The sequence below is a fragment of the Grammomys surdaster genome, unplaced genomic scaffold (assembly GCF_004785775.1).
Source record: "Grammomys surdaster isolate TR1022 unplaced genomic scaffold, NIH_TR_1.0 125946, whole genome shotgun sequence".
Lineage (NCBI taxonomy): Eukaryota > Metazoa > Chordata > Mammalia > Rodentia > Muridae > Grammomys > Grammomys surdaster.
In genome coordinates, this window is record NW_021620768.1 from 1,153,994 (window position 1) to 1,171,161 (window position 17,168).

The 17,168-nt window shown below is 52.6% G+C and overlaps 1 protein-coding gene across 1 annotated transcript in view; it reads left to right on the forward strand.

Moving 5' to 3' along the window:
* The first annotated feature begins 320 nt into the window (after window positions 1-320).
* Window positions 321-17,168, forward strand: part of Insrr (insulin receptor related receptor) — an 18,282-nt gene continuing 1,434 nt past the window's right edge. The window contains exons 1-21 of the mRNA XM_028753105.1: window positions 321-781; window positions 3,470-4,021; window positions 5,510-5,813; window positions 5,897-6,039; window positions 6,199-6,343; window positions 7,117-7,331; window positions 7,494-7,620; window positions 11,229-11,467; window positions 12,026-12,193; window positions 12,282-12,477; window positions 12,641-12,682; window positions 12,761-12,981; window positions 13,188-13,324; window positions 13,404-13,566; window positions 13,694-13,799; window positions 14,346-14,398; window positions 15,360-15,589; window positions 15,972-16,082; window positions 16,188-16,347; window positions 16,595-16,724; window positions 16,857-16,991. Coding sequence (XP_028608938.1) covers window positions 697-781; window positions 3,470-4,021; window positions 5,510-5,813; window positions 5,897-6,039; window positions 6,199-6,343; window positions 7,117-7,331; window positions 7,494-7,620; window positions 11,229-11,467; window positions 12,026-12,193; window positions 12,282-12,477; window positions 12,641-12,682; window positions 12,761-12,981; window positions 13,188-13,324; window positions 13,404-13,566; window positions 13,694-13,799; window positions 14,346-14,398; window positions 15,360-15,589; window positions 15,972-16,082; window positions 16,188-16,347; window positions 16,595-16,724; window positions 16,857-16,991 — 3,662 coding nt within the window. The 5' untranslated portion in view covers window positions 321-696. The remainder of the gene's footprint in view (window positions 782-3,469; window positions 4,022-5,509; window positions 5,814-5,896; window positions 6,040-6,198; window positions 6,344-7,116; window positions 7,332-7,493; window positions 7,621-11,228; window positions 11,468-12,025; window positions 12,194-12,281; window positions 12,478-12,640; window positions 12,683-12,760; window positions 12,982-13,187; window positions 13,325-13,403; window positions 13,567-13,693; window positions 13,800-14,345; window positions 14,399-15,359; window positions 15,590-15,971; window positions 16,083-16,187; window positions 16,348-16,594; window positions 16,725-16,856; window positions 16,992-17,168) is intronic.

Below are 17,168 nucleotides of genomic sequence, written 5' to 3' on the forward strand. Positions count from 1 at the left end.
GAGAGAGAGAGAGAGAGAGAGAGAGAGAGAGAGAGAGAGAGAGAACACCAAGGAGCAGGGTTCGGGAGCTCAGTTCTTGAGTTCTTGGCCCCCAACCTTATTTCCCCCATCACATCTGTCCCCCACCTCCCTCAGTTGACAGGCTAAATATTTTCCCTTGACTTGGTGGGAGGGGCGGAGAGAACAGAGAAGTTGGCAGCCAATCCGTTTCTGGAAAGGGCGGGAGCTGGGCGAGGTCCCTGCCTTCCTGCCCCACGAGCTGCGCCCGGGCCAACCAAGGCTGGAAGTCTGCAAGCCCAGGAGGTCCACCGAGAGTCTCGGGGTGGAGTCCTTCGTGTCTCCGGACCCCGCGGCAGCCCTTTGGGGCACTCCCGGGGTGCACCCGGGGCTTCCACTCTGCCTCTCCTCAGGACTGCCCGGTCTCTGGATCAATTCTCCCTCTGGAAGCCTCTTTGTGGCTCCTCCGCTTCTGTCTGCATCTCTGTTCCAATATCTGTCTCTGGATCACACTGAAGCTGTCTCCAGCTGTCTGTCACGGGCTTTGTTTCCTCTGATCCAAAATTCGTTTCTCTCTCCCTCTGTCTCTATTTGAGATTTCTAATCCCTTTGCCCTTGTGTGCCCCCTCCACACTGGACCCTGGGTCTGCATCCACCCTTCTCCCTGGAGGATACCTGGAGACAATCAGGGCTGAGGTCATGGCAGTGCCTGCTCTTTGGCCCTGGGGAGTACACTTGCTTATGAGCCTGCTGTCCTTGGGATCTGGCCTGGACACACTACAGGGTGAGTCCCCAGCAACCTTCCAACCCCCATCTCCCTCCAGAACACCTAATCTTAGTCTTTGGTTGGTTGATTGATTGGTGTAGCCCTGGCTGTCCTAAAACTCGATCTGTAGACCAAGCTGGCCTTGAACATAGAGATCTACCTGCCTCTGCCTCTCAAGAGCTGAGATCAAAGGTGTGCGGCATGACTGATTTCTAGTTAATCTTCATTGGGACATGAAGACTAGGATTAGCTCTCAGAAGGACTTTTCACCAGATACGACTGTTATAGGAAGAGTTTATTCTCTCAGCTCCCTAAGAGGTTAGAAATGGAACGAACAGATGCTCTCCAACTCATTGCTGTTTGTGAAACTGTGATCCCAGTAAAGTCTGAGTTTACCAAAATGAGACTGAGAATTGGAGGTTGTTTCTAGGGCCACTGAATGATAAGAGGCAGGCTGGGACCAAAAGCTGAGAACCAGGCACCATTAGGCAATTTGACTTACTGTGTGTAGCAGGCTCAGAGACTGGAGCAGCAGACCCAGGGCAAGTCTTGAGCTCTGGCACCCCAGGATTTCATCCATGTCCCCCACCCTGGGGGTCCACCCACTTGGGCAGGAGGGCTATTTGAGAGAGGACTGCCTCTCCTCCGTGGCTCAGTGCTATTCCTCAGATTCACTCTTCTCACCAAGGGCATCTAGGGAGTAGGAGTAGGACCATACAGACCAAGTGGCCCTCGTGGGTTGCCAGGGGCTACATGAGACAAAGAAGCAACAGAAGAGGAAATATTAAGTGCATCACGCCATCATTTAATCTGCCTTTGTCCTCCATACAGAGAGAGCTTGGGAACCCAGCACTCTGGGAACATGAAGGGTCTTAGGGTGCTCTTCTAAGTGAGGGTTTCCAGGATCGAGGCAGGGCTCCCCTTCCTGTGTGGATAATCCAAATGGACCGGGGTAAGGTGTCTCCTGATTTGCAATGCATGCTGATCTGCCTGAGCACCCTACCCCTGTCCCTTCTGTGCCAGGACACTGCACAGGAGATGCCAGGCAGGAGCACAGTCGTCAGAACAAAGCGAGCATGCCCTGGGAGTTAGTGTTTGGTCAAGGAGCCCAGCTGCTGTTTCTCAGTGAAGCTCTCCATGGAGCTTGGCCTGAGGACAGGCAGGGGTTAATCTGCAAAGGTCTTAGATTTGTTTTTCCAGTGTCTCACATTAGGGGAGCTCTGGAGAGGCTAAGGCATGATGGGAAGTGGGAGCCTGAGGGAACCCCCCCACCTGCCTCAAAGAGCCTAATTGGCTTTCATGGAGGGAACAGAAGTGTTTTTCCTTCTCTTTGTGTGTGTGTGTGTGTGTGTGTGTGTGTGTGTGTGTGATGGTGCTAGAGGGCCAGATTAGGAAAAAGGAAGTAGACCTAAGCATTACGCTGAAGCCTTTAGACTTGCATCTTATATGAAGACCCTACAAGCTCTCCTTAGGAGGGAATGAGGCCAAGCATCCAGCCCCTATAGGGAAAAGAGCCCAAAGGCTTGGCGCACAGGAAGATAAATGGACTGGGTCCCAATGGAAAAAGTAGAGTCAGGATCCAGATGTCCATGGTCCATAGTCCCCTGAGTGCCCAGAGGTTCCAGTCCTGAACTGGATAACATGGAGGATGCAAAATTGACTTAGAACAGCCGGAGCCTTGAAGAGAGGGGTGGAAATATAAGCAGTTGTGCTGGGCAGCACCACAGGTATTCCTGTGACTCGCTGCTGAATTAAGAGAAGTTAGGCCTGAGGAGGAAGTGATGCAGGACCAGAGACCTATAGCAGGGATACTGGGCCCCAGGATTGCAGGCCAAAGACCTAAGGAGCCTTTCGGGGTTTGAGACTGGGGAGGTGAATGGGGACCAGCTTGTCTAAACCCAGAATGTCAGGCTGAAGGAGTGAAGTGAGGACATCTGCTTTGGCAAAGAGGAACTATGGACTGTCCCTTCAAAAGCAAAAATGATTTAGGTAACAGTGGGCTGGGTCCCTGAGGGCAGAGACAGACGTACTTAGTACTCAGTACTCGGCACTTGGTACTTAGTACTCGCTGCCTCCCAGGCACAGTTTGCCTTCATTTTCTCACCAAACACTCACTGAGCACCAAACTTCATGTGAACTAGGGTATAACACTGTATGTGAACTAGAGTATAGCAGTGAGTTAAACAGAAATTCCTGCCCTTATGAGGCTTGCAATAAACAAAATAAATAAGCAAATACATAGGAGATAGTTGAGAGTTACAGGGAAATAGGGTGTGGTACACATAGACTCAGGAGACAGAGGCAGGAGGGCAGAGTTCCAGGCTGCTGGAGCTACACAGTAAGATCCTGTCTCAAAACGCCATGGGCTAGGGATGTAGCTCAATGGTATGGCATTTGTATAGCCCGCACTGATCCCCCACCCACCAAAAGAGCAGGGGGAAATAATTTAGGATAGAGGGAGAAGTCTTCACTGAGGTGAAGGAGACAGGAGCCATGTAAGGGAACGTGTTCTATTTACAGGAATAGAAGGCACAAAGACTCTGAGCCAGGAGTCTGACGGGCTTGTTTGGGAGGAGGCAGCCCTTCATTAGAGCACAGCTTGGTACCATCCACTCTGTATCCTCCTGCTAGCATGGTGTCCCACCACCAGAGCTGCCAGGACAGGGCTCTTGGTCTACTCATTTGTCTGCCCACATGTGCCTACAGTATGCCCCAGCCTGGATATCCGCTCCGAGGTGACAGAGCTCCGTCGGCTGGAGAACTGCAGTGTGGTGGAGGGTCACCTGCAGATCCTTCTCATGTTTGCTGCCACCGGAGAAGACTTCCGAGGCCTCAGCTTCCCTCGCCTTACCCAGGTGACTGACTACCTGCTGCTGTTCCGAGTCTATGGCCTGGAGAGCCTTCGAGACCTCTTCCCCAACCTTGCTGTGATCCGAGGTGCTCGGCTCTTCCTGGGCTACGCACTCACTATCTTTGAGATGCCCCACCTGAGGGACATTGGGCTGCCGTCACTTGGCGCCGTGCTGCGTGGGGCTGTTCGTGTGGAGAAGAACCAGGAACTTTGCCACCTCTCCACCATCGACTGGGGCCTGCTGCAGCCTGCACCTGGTGCCAACCACATTGTAGGGAACAAGCTGGGCGAGGAGTGTGCTGACGTGTGCCCTGGTGTGCTGGGTGCTGCTGGTGAGCCCTGTGCAAGAACCACTTTCAGTGGGCACACTGACTACAGGTGCTGGACCTCCAACCACTGTCAGAGAGGTGGGCACTTACATAGAACATGGCCACAGGGAGGCAGGTCTGGGAGAGGGTGGATCTGGACTTCGCTTTCCCACGTTTTGTTATTTGTTTGTTTTGAGACAATATATAGTATAGTCTAGGCTAGCCTAAAACTTGACATGTGGCCAAGGTTAGCTTTGAACACCTAATTCCTCTGTCTCAGTCTCCTAAGTGCTGAGTATGCTTGGCTTGCTGCCATTGTTTTTAAATCCTTACCCTTCCAACGAGACAGGTTCCCTCACTATCCCATTTTCCAGGAAAGGAAACTGAAGCTCAGAGAAACTAAATAATTGATGTGGCATCAGGCAGGCATAGAGTAAGTAAGGAGGGGGTTTGGGAAGAGGGTAGACATAGTGGACGGAAGTCAGCCCAAGAAACTGTCTTCTGGAACAGCAGTCAAGGATGCAGCCAGGTGGCCTGGGCTCACCTCTGCTCACTGGCTGGGGTCACCTGGCATCTCTGTGCCTGTGTCCTCTCAGCTGTGATAGGGAGGGTAGGAGCCCACACAGTGTTAAAACAGAGCCAGGACCGTGGTATCAGTGAAAGTGGTCCCAGCCCACGATGATCAGGCTGGTAGCCCTGAAATAGGGAGATGGGTTGCTAAGGACAGAAAGGAAGAGGAAGGGATGGAAAGCCCAGGACAGGAAGGGGCATGCAGTGACCTAGGAAGAAGGCTCACGGAGGCAGAAGGAAATCAGTGTAGAAAGTGGTTTGGGAATTAAGACCTTCCAGAAGCCAGGAGCAGATTTGGAGTTCCTTAGCCAGAGTCTTTCTCATACAGCTCCAGGTCTGCGCCCCTCACCTCTAGCCTCAACTCCAGGCAGGAGAATAACCAGATCCCTGCTGTATCAGCAGCGAGCTGCCTCCCTGTTGGCTGTAAACACAGCTGCTGCGTGTCCTCTTAATTTGTGTACCATGTCAACAGGCCCTGGCTGGACCCACCTTGCCCTGGCCTAGCTGATCAGGAGTGGCCAGCTGGTTCCCCCTGGCACCATACCAAGCCGCCACAGGGCAGCCTAGACAGGACAGCAGGCTGCAGAGCAGCAACCCTGATAGACAAGGTCGCTGCTCCATCCTGAGTTCCGAGATGCTATTTTTCTTTTTTCTGAGAGAGGGTCTCTCTGTATAGTCTAGGCTGGACTAGAATGCTCCTATGTAAATCAGGTTAGCCTCAAACTCACAGAGATCCAACAGCTTCTGCTTCCCAAATGCTGGGATTAAAAGCACGCTGCACAGCTCAACTTGAGTTCTGATACTCCCAAGGAGGCCTTGTGGGAGGTGGAGCATAGAGAGGTCCCACGCTTGTCTTCAAGCATCTATGGGCGCAAAGAAACAAAGTTAGTAGCGTAATCTGAATCGGAGATATCTGGTGCTGAGAGTGTGACCTCAAGGTAGGGTGGGCCAGGGTTGGAAAGACATTACTGAGGGGTTGCCGAGGGGCAAGTAAGGTCTAATGTCCTCTGCCCGCAGTGTGTCCCTGCCCCCGTGGGCTGGCCTGCACAGCAGGCGCTGAGTGCTGCCACAGTGAGTGTCTCGGGGGCTGCAGCCAGCCTGAAGACCCTCGAGCCTGTGTAGCTTGCCGCCACCTCTACTTTCAAGGAGTCTGCCTCCGGGCTTGCCCTCCCGGCACCTACCAGTATGAGTCCTGGCGCTGTGTCTCCGCGGAGCTCTGCGCTCAACTTCGTGAGGTTCCTGGACTTGCCACCACCTTTGGCATCTACGAGGGCAGCTGTCTGGCTCAGTGCCCTCCGGGCTTCACCCGTAATGGCAGCAGGTGAGGGGGATATCCTTGAGTTGGTCCGAAGGTCCGAGCAGTCTCATGGGTCCAATGCTTAAACTGTCTGTTTGTCCTGCCAGCATTTTCTGTCATAAATGCGAGGGCCTGTGCCCCAAAGAGTGCAAGGTCGGGACAAAGACCATCGACTCTGTCCAAGCCACACAGGACCTGGTGGGCTGCACCCATGTGGAGGGGAGCCTCATCCTCAACCTCCGCCAAGGCTGTCAGTTCCTTTCCTGGCCACGCCCTCCCTCCCAACTGTATCCCCTGCGTGGTTCCCCCTCACCCCTTCGTTCCTACCTCCTTTGTCCCTCCAGCTCCCTTCCCTGTGGACCCATCACCCTCCCTGGCCCTGCTCCAGTCCTATCTTCCTCATCCCCAGACAATCTGGAGCCAGAGCTTCAACGCAACCTGGGGTTGGTGGAGACCATCACTGGCTTCCTCAAAATCAAGCACTCTTTTGCACTCGTGACCCTGAGCTTTTTCAAGAACCTCAAACTAATCCGGGGAGATTCCATGGTGGATGGGTAAGGGATCAGAAATCAGGCTGACCAGTCCCCCTTTTCCCCAACATTCTCGGAACAGTGGTGAAGAGAACGGGCTCTGAAATTAGTTTGCTAGCTGTGTGTATTTGGGGAGGTTGCTTGAGTTCTCTGGTCCTGGGGTTTTCCATTTGTAAAATGAAGCTTGTGTTCAAGGACTGCAGTTGTTACTGATGCAGTTGTATGCAAAGAGTGATAACCAGTGACTAGAACCCGGTCCAGGCAATAAGAGTTTTCGGCTGTTCCATAAGGGATGGGCCATGACTGTGTCACCTGACAGCTCAGGGGCAGAGTGAACCTGCCTGGGTGTAAAACCATTCCTACCACCTAGCAAAGGAGCTCTGCTCACAAAGCAGCCAGTGTTTCTCTAAATAAACAGTTTAAGCCATCATCCGTCAAGTGGTTCCCTGTGGCTTCCTCTTCTGTCTCCTGGCATATTATCATGACCCCCTGGGGTACTCACAAGCTGGCCAGGCATAGCTTCTGTGTCCCCACAGCCAGTGCACAGTTAAAGTGAGATAAAGGAGGGAAGCAGACAAACTGCTGACCCACTTCACGGGCAAGGACAGCAGAGAGGTGGGTGACTGTCAGGATATCACACTGCTGGTCAGTGGCAGAGTGGGTGCTCCCGAGCCCCTCATGAATGTGAGTGAGCTGCAGATTGCACCTGTGCTCAGTGCAACCTCTGCAGGGAAACCTATGAGCCAGCCTCTGGAGCCCCTGCCACTTTGCCCAGCAAGGCACCCGGCTTTCTCCAGGAACTACACGCTCTACGTGTTGGACAACCAGAATCTGCAACAGCTGGGGTCCTGGGTGGCTGCGGGGCTCACCATTCCCGTGGGCAAAATATATTTCGCCTTCAACCCACGCCTCTGCTTGGAGCACATTTACCAACTGGAGGAGGTGACCGGAACCAGAGGCCGGCAGAGCAAGGCTGAAATCAACCCTCGCACCAATGGAGATCGTGCTGCCTGTAAGGCCCCGCCCAACCCCAAGTGTGCACCCAGGGCAACACACACACACACACACACACACACACACACACTAAAATACCGAGGGGATCAAACCAAGGGAGAGCAGCCATGGGGTCAGCGTCAGCATGAGCCTTCAGCAGATGTTTTCTTTTGCTGCTCAGGCCAGACTCGCACTCTGCGCTTTGTGTTCAACCTGACAGAGGAGGACCGCATCCTGCTGCGCTGGGAGCGCTATGAGCCGCTGGAGGCCCGGGACCTGCTCAGCTTCATCGTCTATTACAAGGAGTCGTGAGTAGAATGTGTGCCAGATGGAGGACCCTAGACCACAGTTTCCCCTCTCTCTCTCTCTCTCTCTCTCTCTCTCTCTCTCTCTCTCTCTCTCTGTATGTATGTACGTGTGTGTGTGTGTGTGTGTGTGTGTGTGTGTATGTTGGGGGATTCTCACTCTGTAAACTAGCCTCCAGCTCTCAAAGATTCTCCTGCCTGGACCCTAGCCTCTGAGAATGTTGGGATTCCATGCTCATGTGCTATGCAGAGTCCAGTCATTTTCAAGACCAAGGGAGGTGAGAGCATAGTCCAGCTGGGCTAAGGAGGGCCAGAAAGCTAGGACCCCCCCACCCAAGTCACACCCAGCCTGGATCTGTCTCACCTTGTTCGGTCCTCTGTGCCTCAGTTTCCCCTAACCAAATGAAATGAAGAGGGCAGCAGGGGTTTCTGAGAGCCGTAGAGCTCATTCTGCTAGGAAAGCTAGGCTAATTAGACTCCAGTTCTCTGGGCTAACATTCTCTGCTGACCACACACTCTAGCCCCAGCAGCGGTTTGGGAAGTACCCACTAATTTGGCCATTTTTATGAGTATCTTTACCAGCATTTCATTAAAGCCTGAGGAAAGAGGTGAGGGGGTCTCTCTCTCTCTCTCTCTCTCTCTCTCTCTCTCTCTCTCTCTCTCAATAAGACAGTATCTCGTTATGTAGTCCTGGCCATCCTAGAACTCTTTATAGGTCGAAATAGCCTCAAACTTACAGAGATCCTCCTGCCTCTGCCTCCAAGTGCTGGGATTAAAGGTGTGGACCACCACCACCTAGCCCTTTCTTTTTAATTGGCATCGAACTTGAACTCATCCTCCTGCTTTCCACTCCTGAGTGCTGAGATTACAGATGTATATGCTATATCCTGTTTATGTGGTACTGAGGATCAGACTCGGGGTGTTATGCCTGTCAGACAAACACTGTACTAACTGAGCTACACTCTAGGTCAGAATGGGCTAATTCTTTGGAGAGAGTGGATTGACCTTATCAGGAGGGATGCCACAAGAAGGACTTCTCTCAAAACAAGTCAAGATTCAACCACAGATCTCCCAGTCAAACCTTTTAGGCAATCCTATGAAAAGCATGAAAGAAGCTAAGACAAGAGACTCCTAAATCCCAGGCCTCATGGTTAGCCCAACCAGACCCTATCTCAAAAAGGAGAAGTGGAAGGAGTGGCTATGTGTAGCTCAGTGGTGAGATGCTCGCCTAGCATGTGAGAGACCCAAGTTCCATCCCCAGACCCAGAGCAAGAGTGAGGACAAGATCAAGAGATTTCCTGATAGAGATACTGATTTATTTTTTGTCTGTTCATTTTGGTTTTTTGAGACAGAGTTTCTCGTGGTGGCGCACGCCTTTAATCCCAGCACTTGGGAGGCAGAGGCAGGCGGATTTCTGAGTTCGAGAGTTCGAGGCTAGCCTGGTCTACAGAGTGAGTTCCAGGACAGCCAGGGCTACTCAGAGAAACCCTGTCTCGAAAAACCAAAAAAAAAAAAAAAAAAAAAAAAAAGAGAGACAGAGTTTCTCTGTGTAGTCCTGTCTGTCCTAGAACCCACTCCGTAGACCAGGCTGGGTTCCAACTCAGTGATCCATCTGCCTCTGCCTCCAAAGTACTAGGATTAAAGGCATGAAGTACCACTGTCTGGCAAGAAATGGATTTTTGATAGCTATGGGGAGGGTTAGAAGTCCTGTCCTTGGTAAACAGGGTCTGAGCCACTCTTGTTGGAGGTACTTCCTGCAAAGTATAACTAAGAGGTTTTATTGCAGCACCATCTCAGGGTCTTACCCTGACAGTCTGAGTTGGTTAATGTCAGGCAAGGCCTATGAACGAGCTCCTAACTGATGCTGAAGCTGATGGCTCATGGGCCACACTTCAAGGAGTTGCAGTGTGAGTAGCTCCCCACCTACGTTGATGCGTGCAGCTCACAACCTACACAAGTATGCACAGCTGTCTAGGCACTAAGGGCGCAGAGTCCTAGGGCTCTCCAGGAAGCCCCTCCCAGCATCTCTGCTCTATAGTATGGCTGTTGTGTGCTCCCTTGGGGGCAGACGCTGAGAACCCTGGTCCAATTCTGGCTCTGACCCAAACCTACTCGTGTGTCATACCTCACAAGGCACCTTCCTACTCTGCAACCCTCATACCAGCTCCCAGACCAACCCACTTGTGAGTTCCAGCAAGAACAGGTCCCCAGGCCTCTCCTCATCTCGCTCCGCCCCGCCTCCATTCTGTTCATGAGGCTGGGGAGATGGTGAAGTGGGGCTTGCTGCACAAGCATGAGAACCTTGAGCTCAGATCCCCAGCACTCACACAAAAGCCAGGTGTGGCAGTGTGCATCTGTCTGTCACACCAGCACTGGAGGACAAAGACAGAAAGATCCCGGGGGCTCACTGGCCAGGGCTTAACAGAAAGAGAAAACCCAGGTTCAGTGAGGGACCCTATCTCAAAATATAAGGTAGAGAGCGATTGAAGAAAGAATGTCAACACACCAACCTCTGGTCTCCACACACACCAGCACCCATGAAAACATCTCTTTATATGCACCATCACACATGCACACACGTGCACATACATGCACACATATGCACACACATGCACACATATGCACACACATATGCATTTTTTTCGTCCATGAATCAGCATAATTCTACCTCTCTGCCTCTCATCAAAGAAACAGATATCATGAACACGGATGTAATATCCCAAAACCTGCTGCTTGCTGTCTTCCATTCGGTCCTTACTTTCTTTTCTCAGGAGCCAGCCCTCTTTATATCCCTAAAGCCTATGCTATCTCTTCAAGGCCTGCCTCTGGCCTAACCCCCAAAGTCTGCCTTAAGTATTCCCTTGAATTTGTGGGTCTTGGCTTTAGGAGATCTACTTTTTAAAACTTGAGAACTAGCCAGTTGTGATGGCACATACCTTTAATCCCTGTACTCGGAGGCAGAGGCAGGTGGATCTCTGTGAGTTCGAGGCCAGCCTGGTCCACATAGAGTTTCAGGATGACATGAAAGCTAGGAACCCACTTCTAGGAAGGTGTTTCTAGAACCACAAACGTGTGCAAAACTATGTCTATAATCTGAGAGGTTCATAGACTTCCAAATCCATGCAGGGGCCTTGTGTAAAACCCTCTGCTCACTGGGCATGGCAGTGTAGCTAATCCCAGCAAACACTCAGGAGGACAAAGCAGAAAGAGAGCAGGTTCCAGCCTGGGTTACTGTGCTCTCCCAGTCCTGCTTCCAGGTCACCTCATTAGAGATGAGAATGAACTGCTTGTTTGCTGTGCCCCATAATCACTTTGTAGATTCTTCTTAAAATACAATTCAAACTTTTTTTGTGGCTCTTTTCTTGAGGACAAAACCTCAATCATTCCTACTAAGGACAAGAGATATGTTGTTACAATTTGTGAAGTGTAGCCAAGATCATAAGCCATATAGTGTTCGTGAATTGGCTGGAATTACAACTGTCCTCACATACATAGCTGGGAAATGGCTATGACAGTCCTGAGCTGTTAGGCTGGTGTGCGTGTGCGTGTGCGTGTGCGTGTGTGTGTACCAGAGCTTGGAGATCCCCCAGCACTGGGAATGGGGTCTTCAGCCCATTTCAGAATGCCACAGAACATGTGGGTCCAGATGCCTGTGGAACCCAGAGCTGGAACCTGTTGGATGTAGAACTGCCCCTCAGCCGCACCCAGGAGCCAGGGGTGACCCTAGCCCCCCTTAAGCCCTGGACACAGTATGCCGTGTTCGTCCGGGCCATCACACTGACCACCGCTGAAGACAGCCCCCACCAGGGAGCCCAGAGCCCCATTGTCTACCTGCGAACATTGCCTGCAGGTGAGCTGAAGGCTCTAGAATGAGACGCCTAAATCTTGTAGTGAGGAAGAGAGAAGCACACAGGGAGATGGGCACCCTAGAGGACAGGGCTCCTTTCACAATACAAAGAGTTGAGACATTTACTGAGCCTCGGGGGAGGTTGGGGTTGAACCTGTCATAGCTCAGTGAACTCAGAGGTCTAGGAAGGATTTAGAATACTGGATGGTGAGCTTCTTATAATACCATTGTCTCCCCAGGGCTGGGTCCAGGCTCAGTTGAGAGAGTGTTGAAAGAGAGAGAGGGAGAGGGAGAGCGAGGGGGAGGGGGAGGGGAAGGGAAAGAGGAGGGGGAGGGGGAAGGAAGAGGGAGAGGGAGAGAGGAGAGAGGGAGAGAGGAGGGAGGGAGAGGTAGAGAGGGAGGGAGGGAGAGAGAGAGAGAGGGAGGGAGGGAGGGAGGGAGGGAGGGAGGGAGGGAGGGAGGGGCAGAGAGAGAGAGAGAGAGAGAGAGAGAGAGAAGCTCATTATCACACCGTATTTGTAAGGGTTCCATCCCTGAGTGGCACCTTTTTCACAATCACAGCCCCCACGGTGCCACAAGATGTCATCTCCACCTCCAACTCCTCCTCACACCTCCTGGTGCGCTGGAAGCCGCCGGTCCAGCGCAATGGAAACATCACCTACTACCTAGTGCTGTGGCAGCGGCTAGCGGAGGACGGTGACCTCTACATCAATGACTACTGCCACCGCGGTGAGCAGGGGGCGCCTCAGGCCGAAAGCGCTCGGTAGTGACGGGTGGACCACTGTTCTCACTTCTCTCCTCTGCACCGTGGTCACAGGTCTGCGGCTGCCCACCAGCAGCCACGACACACGCTTCGACCGTGAAGACCCTGCGCTGGAGGCTGAGCCGGAGCAAGACTGCTGTCCTTGCCAACATACACCTCCTGGGCAATCCCTGCCTGCACTGGAGGCTCAAGAGGTCACCTTCCAGAAAAAGTTTGAGAACTTCCTACACCATGCCATCACCATCCCCAAGTGCGACCTGGTTGGGAGGGCCTGAGGGGCGGTACCTTGGAGAGGGTGGAACTTGGTGGGAGGGGCCTATTATGGTATGTGCCTGGCCTTGGCGTGGGTGGATTTGGAGGCGGGCGAAGCGATAGAGCGCCCAGAAGCTGAGAAGGTCCCCTGGCCTCCCCAGGGCCCCATGGAAAGTGACGTCCATCAACAAGAACCCCCAAAGGTGAGCTGGGACAGGTGTGGGGATGGCGAGAGGTGCTCTGAGAACAGGCTTTGCGTCTCTGACTCATCCCATTTCCAGGGATTTGGAGAGGCACCGCAGGGAAGCTGGGCTTCTCAGGCTAGGGAAAAACAACTCGGATTTTGAAATTCAAGAGGACAAGGTTCCTCGGGAGCGAGCAGTACTGAGCGGCTTGCGGCACTTCACAGAATACAGGATTGACATCCACGCCTGCAACCACGCGGCACACACTGTGGGCTGCAGCGCTGCCACCTTCGTCTTTGCACGCACCATGCCACATAGTAGGTGCCCCTTCATGCCAGTCAGTGCTCTGTAACCAGCAGGTTTGTCCTCCCACTAGTCTCAGAGCCTTGCTCTGTTCACCCTTCCCGGTTCCCATGATTGTGGAATTTCTCCAGACTTCCCAGTTTGGCTCAGTTTAGCCTGGGTTTGAGCATGAACAAGAGGAACTGCTTGTGGCCTATTTGCCAGATGTTCCCTCCTACAGGAGAGGCCGATGGTATCCCAGGGAAAGTGGCCTGGAAGGCAGCTGGCAAGAGCAGTGTCATCTTGCATTGGCTTGAGCCACCTGACCCCAATGGGCTCATCCTCAAGTATGAAATCAAGTACCGCCGCCTGGGAGAGGTAGGTACCCAGCCACCCCATCCCACTCTGGGTCTGCACCTCCACCCACTTCTCAGCCTGCTGTCTGTGCCGCCCACAGGAGGCCACAGTGCTTTGTGTGTCCCGTCTTCGGTATGCCAAAGTTGGTGGGGTCCACCTGGCTCTGCTGCCCCCTGGAAACTACTCTGCTAAAGTTCGGGCCACTTCATTGGCTGGCAATGGTTCCTGGACTGATGGTGTTGCCTTCTACATCACCGGTCCAGGTGAGGCAGGCCTGCTTCCCAATCCAGTGTCCATTCAGCATCAGCCTCGCCCATCACCACTCTCCAGTGTCGCCTGAGAAGCAGCTTCCATCCTGACCTGTCAATTCTCCCCACCCCCCACCACCAGAGGAAGAGGACACCGGGGGACTGCGCATCCTCCTCACTGTCACCCCTGTGGGGTTCATGCTGCTCGTGATGCTTGCTGCCCTCGGTTTCTTCTACAGCAAGAAGAGGTGATGACAAGTCTTACCTATTTCTGCCCCATTCTCTCCCTTAGCCATCTCATAGGGACAGCATAGTCAGACGGTCGTAGTTTAGACAACAGAAAGGACTTCCATAAAGACAGTAACTCTTTCCTGGAAGGTATGAAGGAGACATACCTCTTAGGCGGGGTGACAACTCCTCTTTTTTTAACCTGGAAATATCTTGTATCCTGAGAAACTCCTTGGTGCAGGCATGGGGGGCTATTGGTTCCCATCCCCTTAGCTCAAGCAAGCAGGTTCTGTTGTCACAAGAGGAAGACAGAAGCCCCAGGTGCACTTGTACAGATGTCATCACATGCCTCTGGGGTGAGCACAAGAAGGCTCAAAGAGAAAGGACCCCCTCTTTCCACCCCTGGCTTTACCTATTTCCAGCCTATTTGATTCTAAGCCTAGTATCATGGACAGCCTGGCCATGCTTGGGACTGACTCCACAGAGGTCATGCTGACCAGAGCAACTGTGGTCAACATCATCCTGTGGGTTCATTTTGCCCCGTGATTCATTGCCTCCTGTTGCAGAAACAGCATGCTGTACACATCTGTGAACCCGGAGTATTTCAGTGCATCCCATAGTAAGTCCAGGGGAACAGGGGGTGGGGGAAAGGAGGTGGGAGCAGAAGAGCAGAGCTCCAGAGAGCCTTCTTGGAGAAGGTGACCATGGGAACAGAGCCTTTCAAATGAGAAGTCAAAGGGAGTCCTTGTCTGCATAAAGTGCACCTGAAGTGGCATTGTAGCCTTTGGTGAAGAAACAGCACCCTAATCTGATAGTCTGGGCTGATGGCTAGTGAGATGGCTCAGTGAAAGTGTTTACTCTGCAAGCGTGAGTACTTGAGTCTGAATGCCCAGCATCTACATAAACACTTGACATGTTGAGCATGCCTGCAACCCCAGCAGGCAAGGATCCCTCAGAGCTTGTTGCCCCCACACCCCAGCCAAATCAAAACGTGGAGCTTCCAGTTCCACGGGAGGTTCTGTATCAATGGAGTAACTCAGCAGATGCACCTGCACACCTATGTACAACACACACTCCGCCGCCACCGCCACCAAAATCTCCAACCACACACACACACACACACACACACACACACACACAGTACTGCCCTAATTTTAAACTAACAGTTCACTGTTTTCTGTACCAAGGAAGCCAACATAAAACTGGCATAGATGCCTTTGTCCTGCCTTTGAGTGAACCTGTAGTTACCAAAATCTTAAGGGATATAGGATCTTTAGAAAAGCAGTCCATTTTTCACATTAAAGTTGGATAATGGCTTTAAGAAAGGGGAAAAAGAGCCGGGCGGTGGTGGTGCACGCCTTTAATCCCAGCACTTGGGAGGCAGAGGCAGGCGGATTTCTGAGTTTGAGGCCAGCCTGGTCTACAGAGTGAGTTCCAGGACAGCCAGGGCTATACAGAGAAACCCTGTCTCGAAAAACCAAAAAAAAAAAAAAAAAAAAAAGAAAGGGGAAAAAGTCAAGAGGCAGATGAAGGCGTGTGGAGAGATGCACCCCTGCCTCCCGACACATGCTCCTTCTCAGTGTACGTCCCCGACGAGTGGGAGGTGCCTCGGGAACAGATAGCCATCATCCGGGAGCTGGGCCAAGGCTCTTTCGGAATGGTCTATGAGGGACTGGCCCGAGGACTTGAGGCTGGAGAGGAGTCTACGCCTGTAGCCCTGAAGACAGTTAATGAGCTGGCCAGTGCGAGGGAACGCGTTGAATTCCTCAAGGAAGCGTCTGTCATGAAGGCATTCAAGTGTCACCATGTGGTAAGAGGGAAAGGGTCTGAAATGAGGTCAGGGCATTGTCCAAGTCAGGGTTGGACTGTGGTTAAAATCCTGATAGGAACAGAGTCATGTCGAGAGCTGAGAGACTCGTGATCAGGGTACAGCACTGGCTGCTCAGAGAGTTAGTAGTGTCTTGATTGGAATCAAGGTCAGAGGTGGGCCAGGTCATAGTTATGGTGATAATCTGATATGAACAGGGTTAAGAGTTAAGGTCAACGGAGATGTTAGGTCAGGATTAGGATTGACCCTCAAGTGCGGGTCAGGGTGGGCATCTGAGTCGGGTTATAATCACAGCAGGCTGAAGTTTTGTCCCCGTGAATCAAAGAGACAGGAGAAACTACAGCAGAGATCTTTGTCATCCCAGGTTCGTCTCCTGGGCGTGGTGTCTCAGGGCCAACCAACTCTGGTCATCATGGAGTTAATGACCCGTGGGGATCTCAAGAGCCATCTCCGATCTCTGAGACCTGAGGCAGAGGTTGGAATGAGAAAGACCCTGAGCTGTATGAAGCTGGGGAGTTGAGAAGCGTTGGCACAGTGTGGGTGCGGGGCAGTCCTTCACCAGTCCCTCTCTTGCCTGTAGAACAACCCTGGCCTCCCACAGCCTGCCCTCAGTGACATGATTCAGATGGCTGGGGAGATTGCAGATGGCATGGCCTACCTTGCTGCCAAGAAGTTTGTGCACCGGGACCTGGCGGCCCGCAACTGCATGGTGTCCCAGGATTTCACCGTCAAAATTGGTGGTACAGTGGGTCCCAGGTGGATGAGAGGAGGCAGAGAGTTTCCCTAGGCTAGCCATAGGAGACCAGGCCTGGCTCACAGGCTTGACAGGCAAGTCCCCAATCCCCGAGTCTCCAAGAAGGGATGACCTCCGAGATCCTTTGAGCTCACACATTCCAGAATGCTTAGAGACTAGAGGTGGAGAGGTTTGGGGTGTCTTTCAGGGGAACTAACTTGTGACTCTCATGCCCTGAAATTCTTACTTTCCAGACTTTGGAATGACTCGGGATGTGTACGAGACAGACTATTACCGCAAGGGTGGAAAGGGGCTACTGCCTGTACGCTGGATGGCTCCCGAGTCCCTCAAAGATGGGATCTTCACCACGCACTCAGATGTCTGGTAGGGGCTGGTGGGAGCAGAGGGCTGTGGGGATGTGTAGTGGCATCTGGGAAGGGCCTGGGATGCTTCTTCATGAGGGGTACAGAGCAGACTGAAGGGTGCTGAATTCAGGTCATCCTTCGTGTGTTCCAGGTCCTTCGGTGTGGTGCTCTGGGAGATTGTGACCCTGGCTGAACAGCCATACCAGGGTCTATCAAATGAGCAGGTGCTGAAATTTGTCATGGATGGTGGAGTTCTAGAGGAGCTGGAGGATTGTCCGATTCAGCTGTGAGTCATCTCGCTGTCTTCCCTTCCCTTCTTCATCCCTGCACTGTGCTCACTACTCTCCTTCATCCCTGCACTGTGCTCACTACCCTCCTTCATCCCTGCACTGTGCTCACTACCCTCCTTCATCCCAGCACTGTGCTCACTACCCTCCTTCATCCCTGCACTGTGCTCACTACC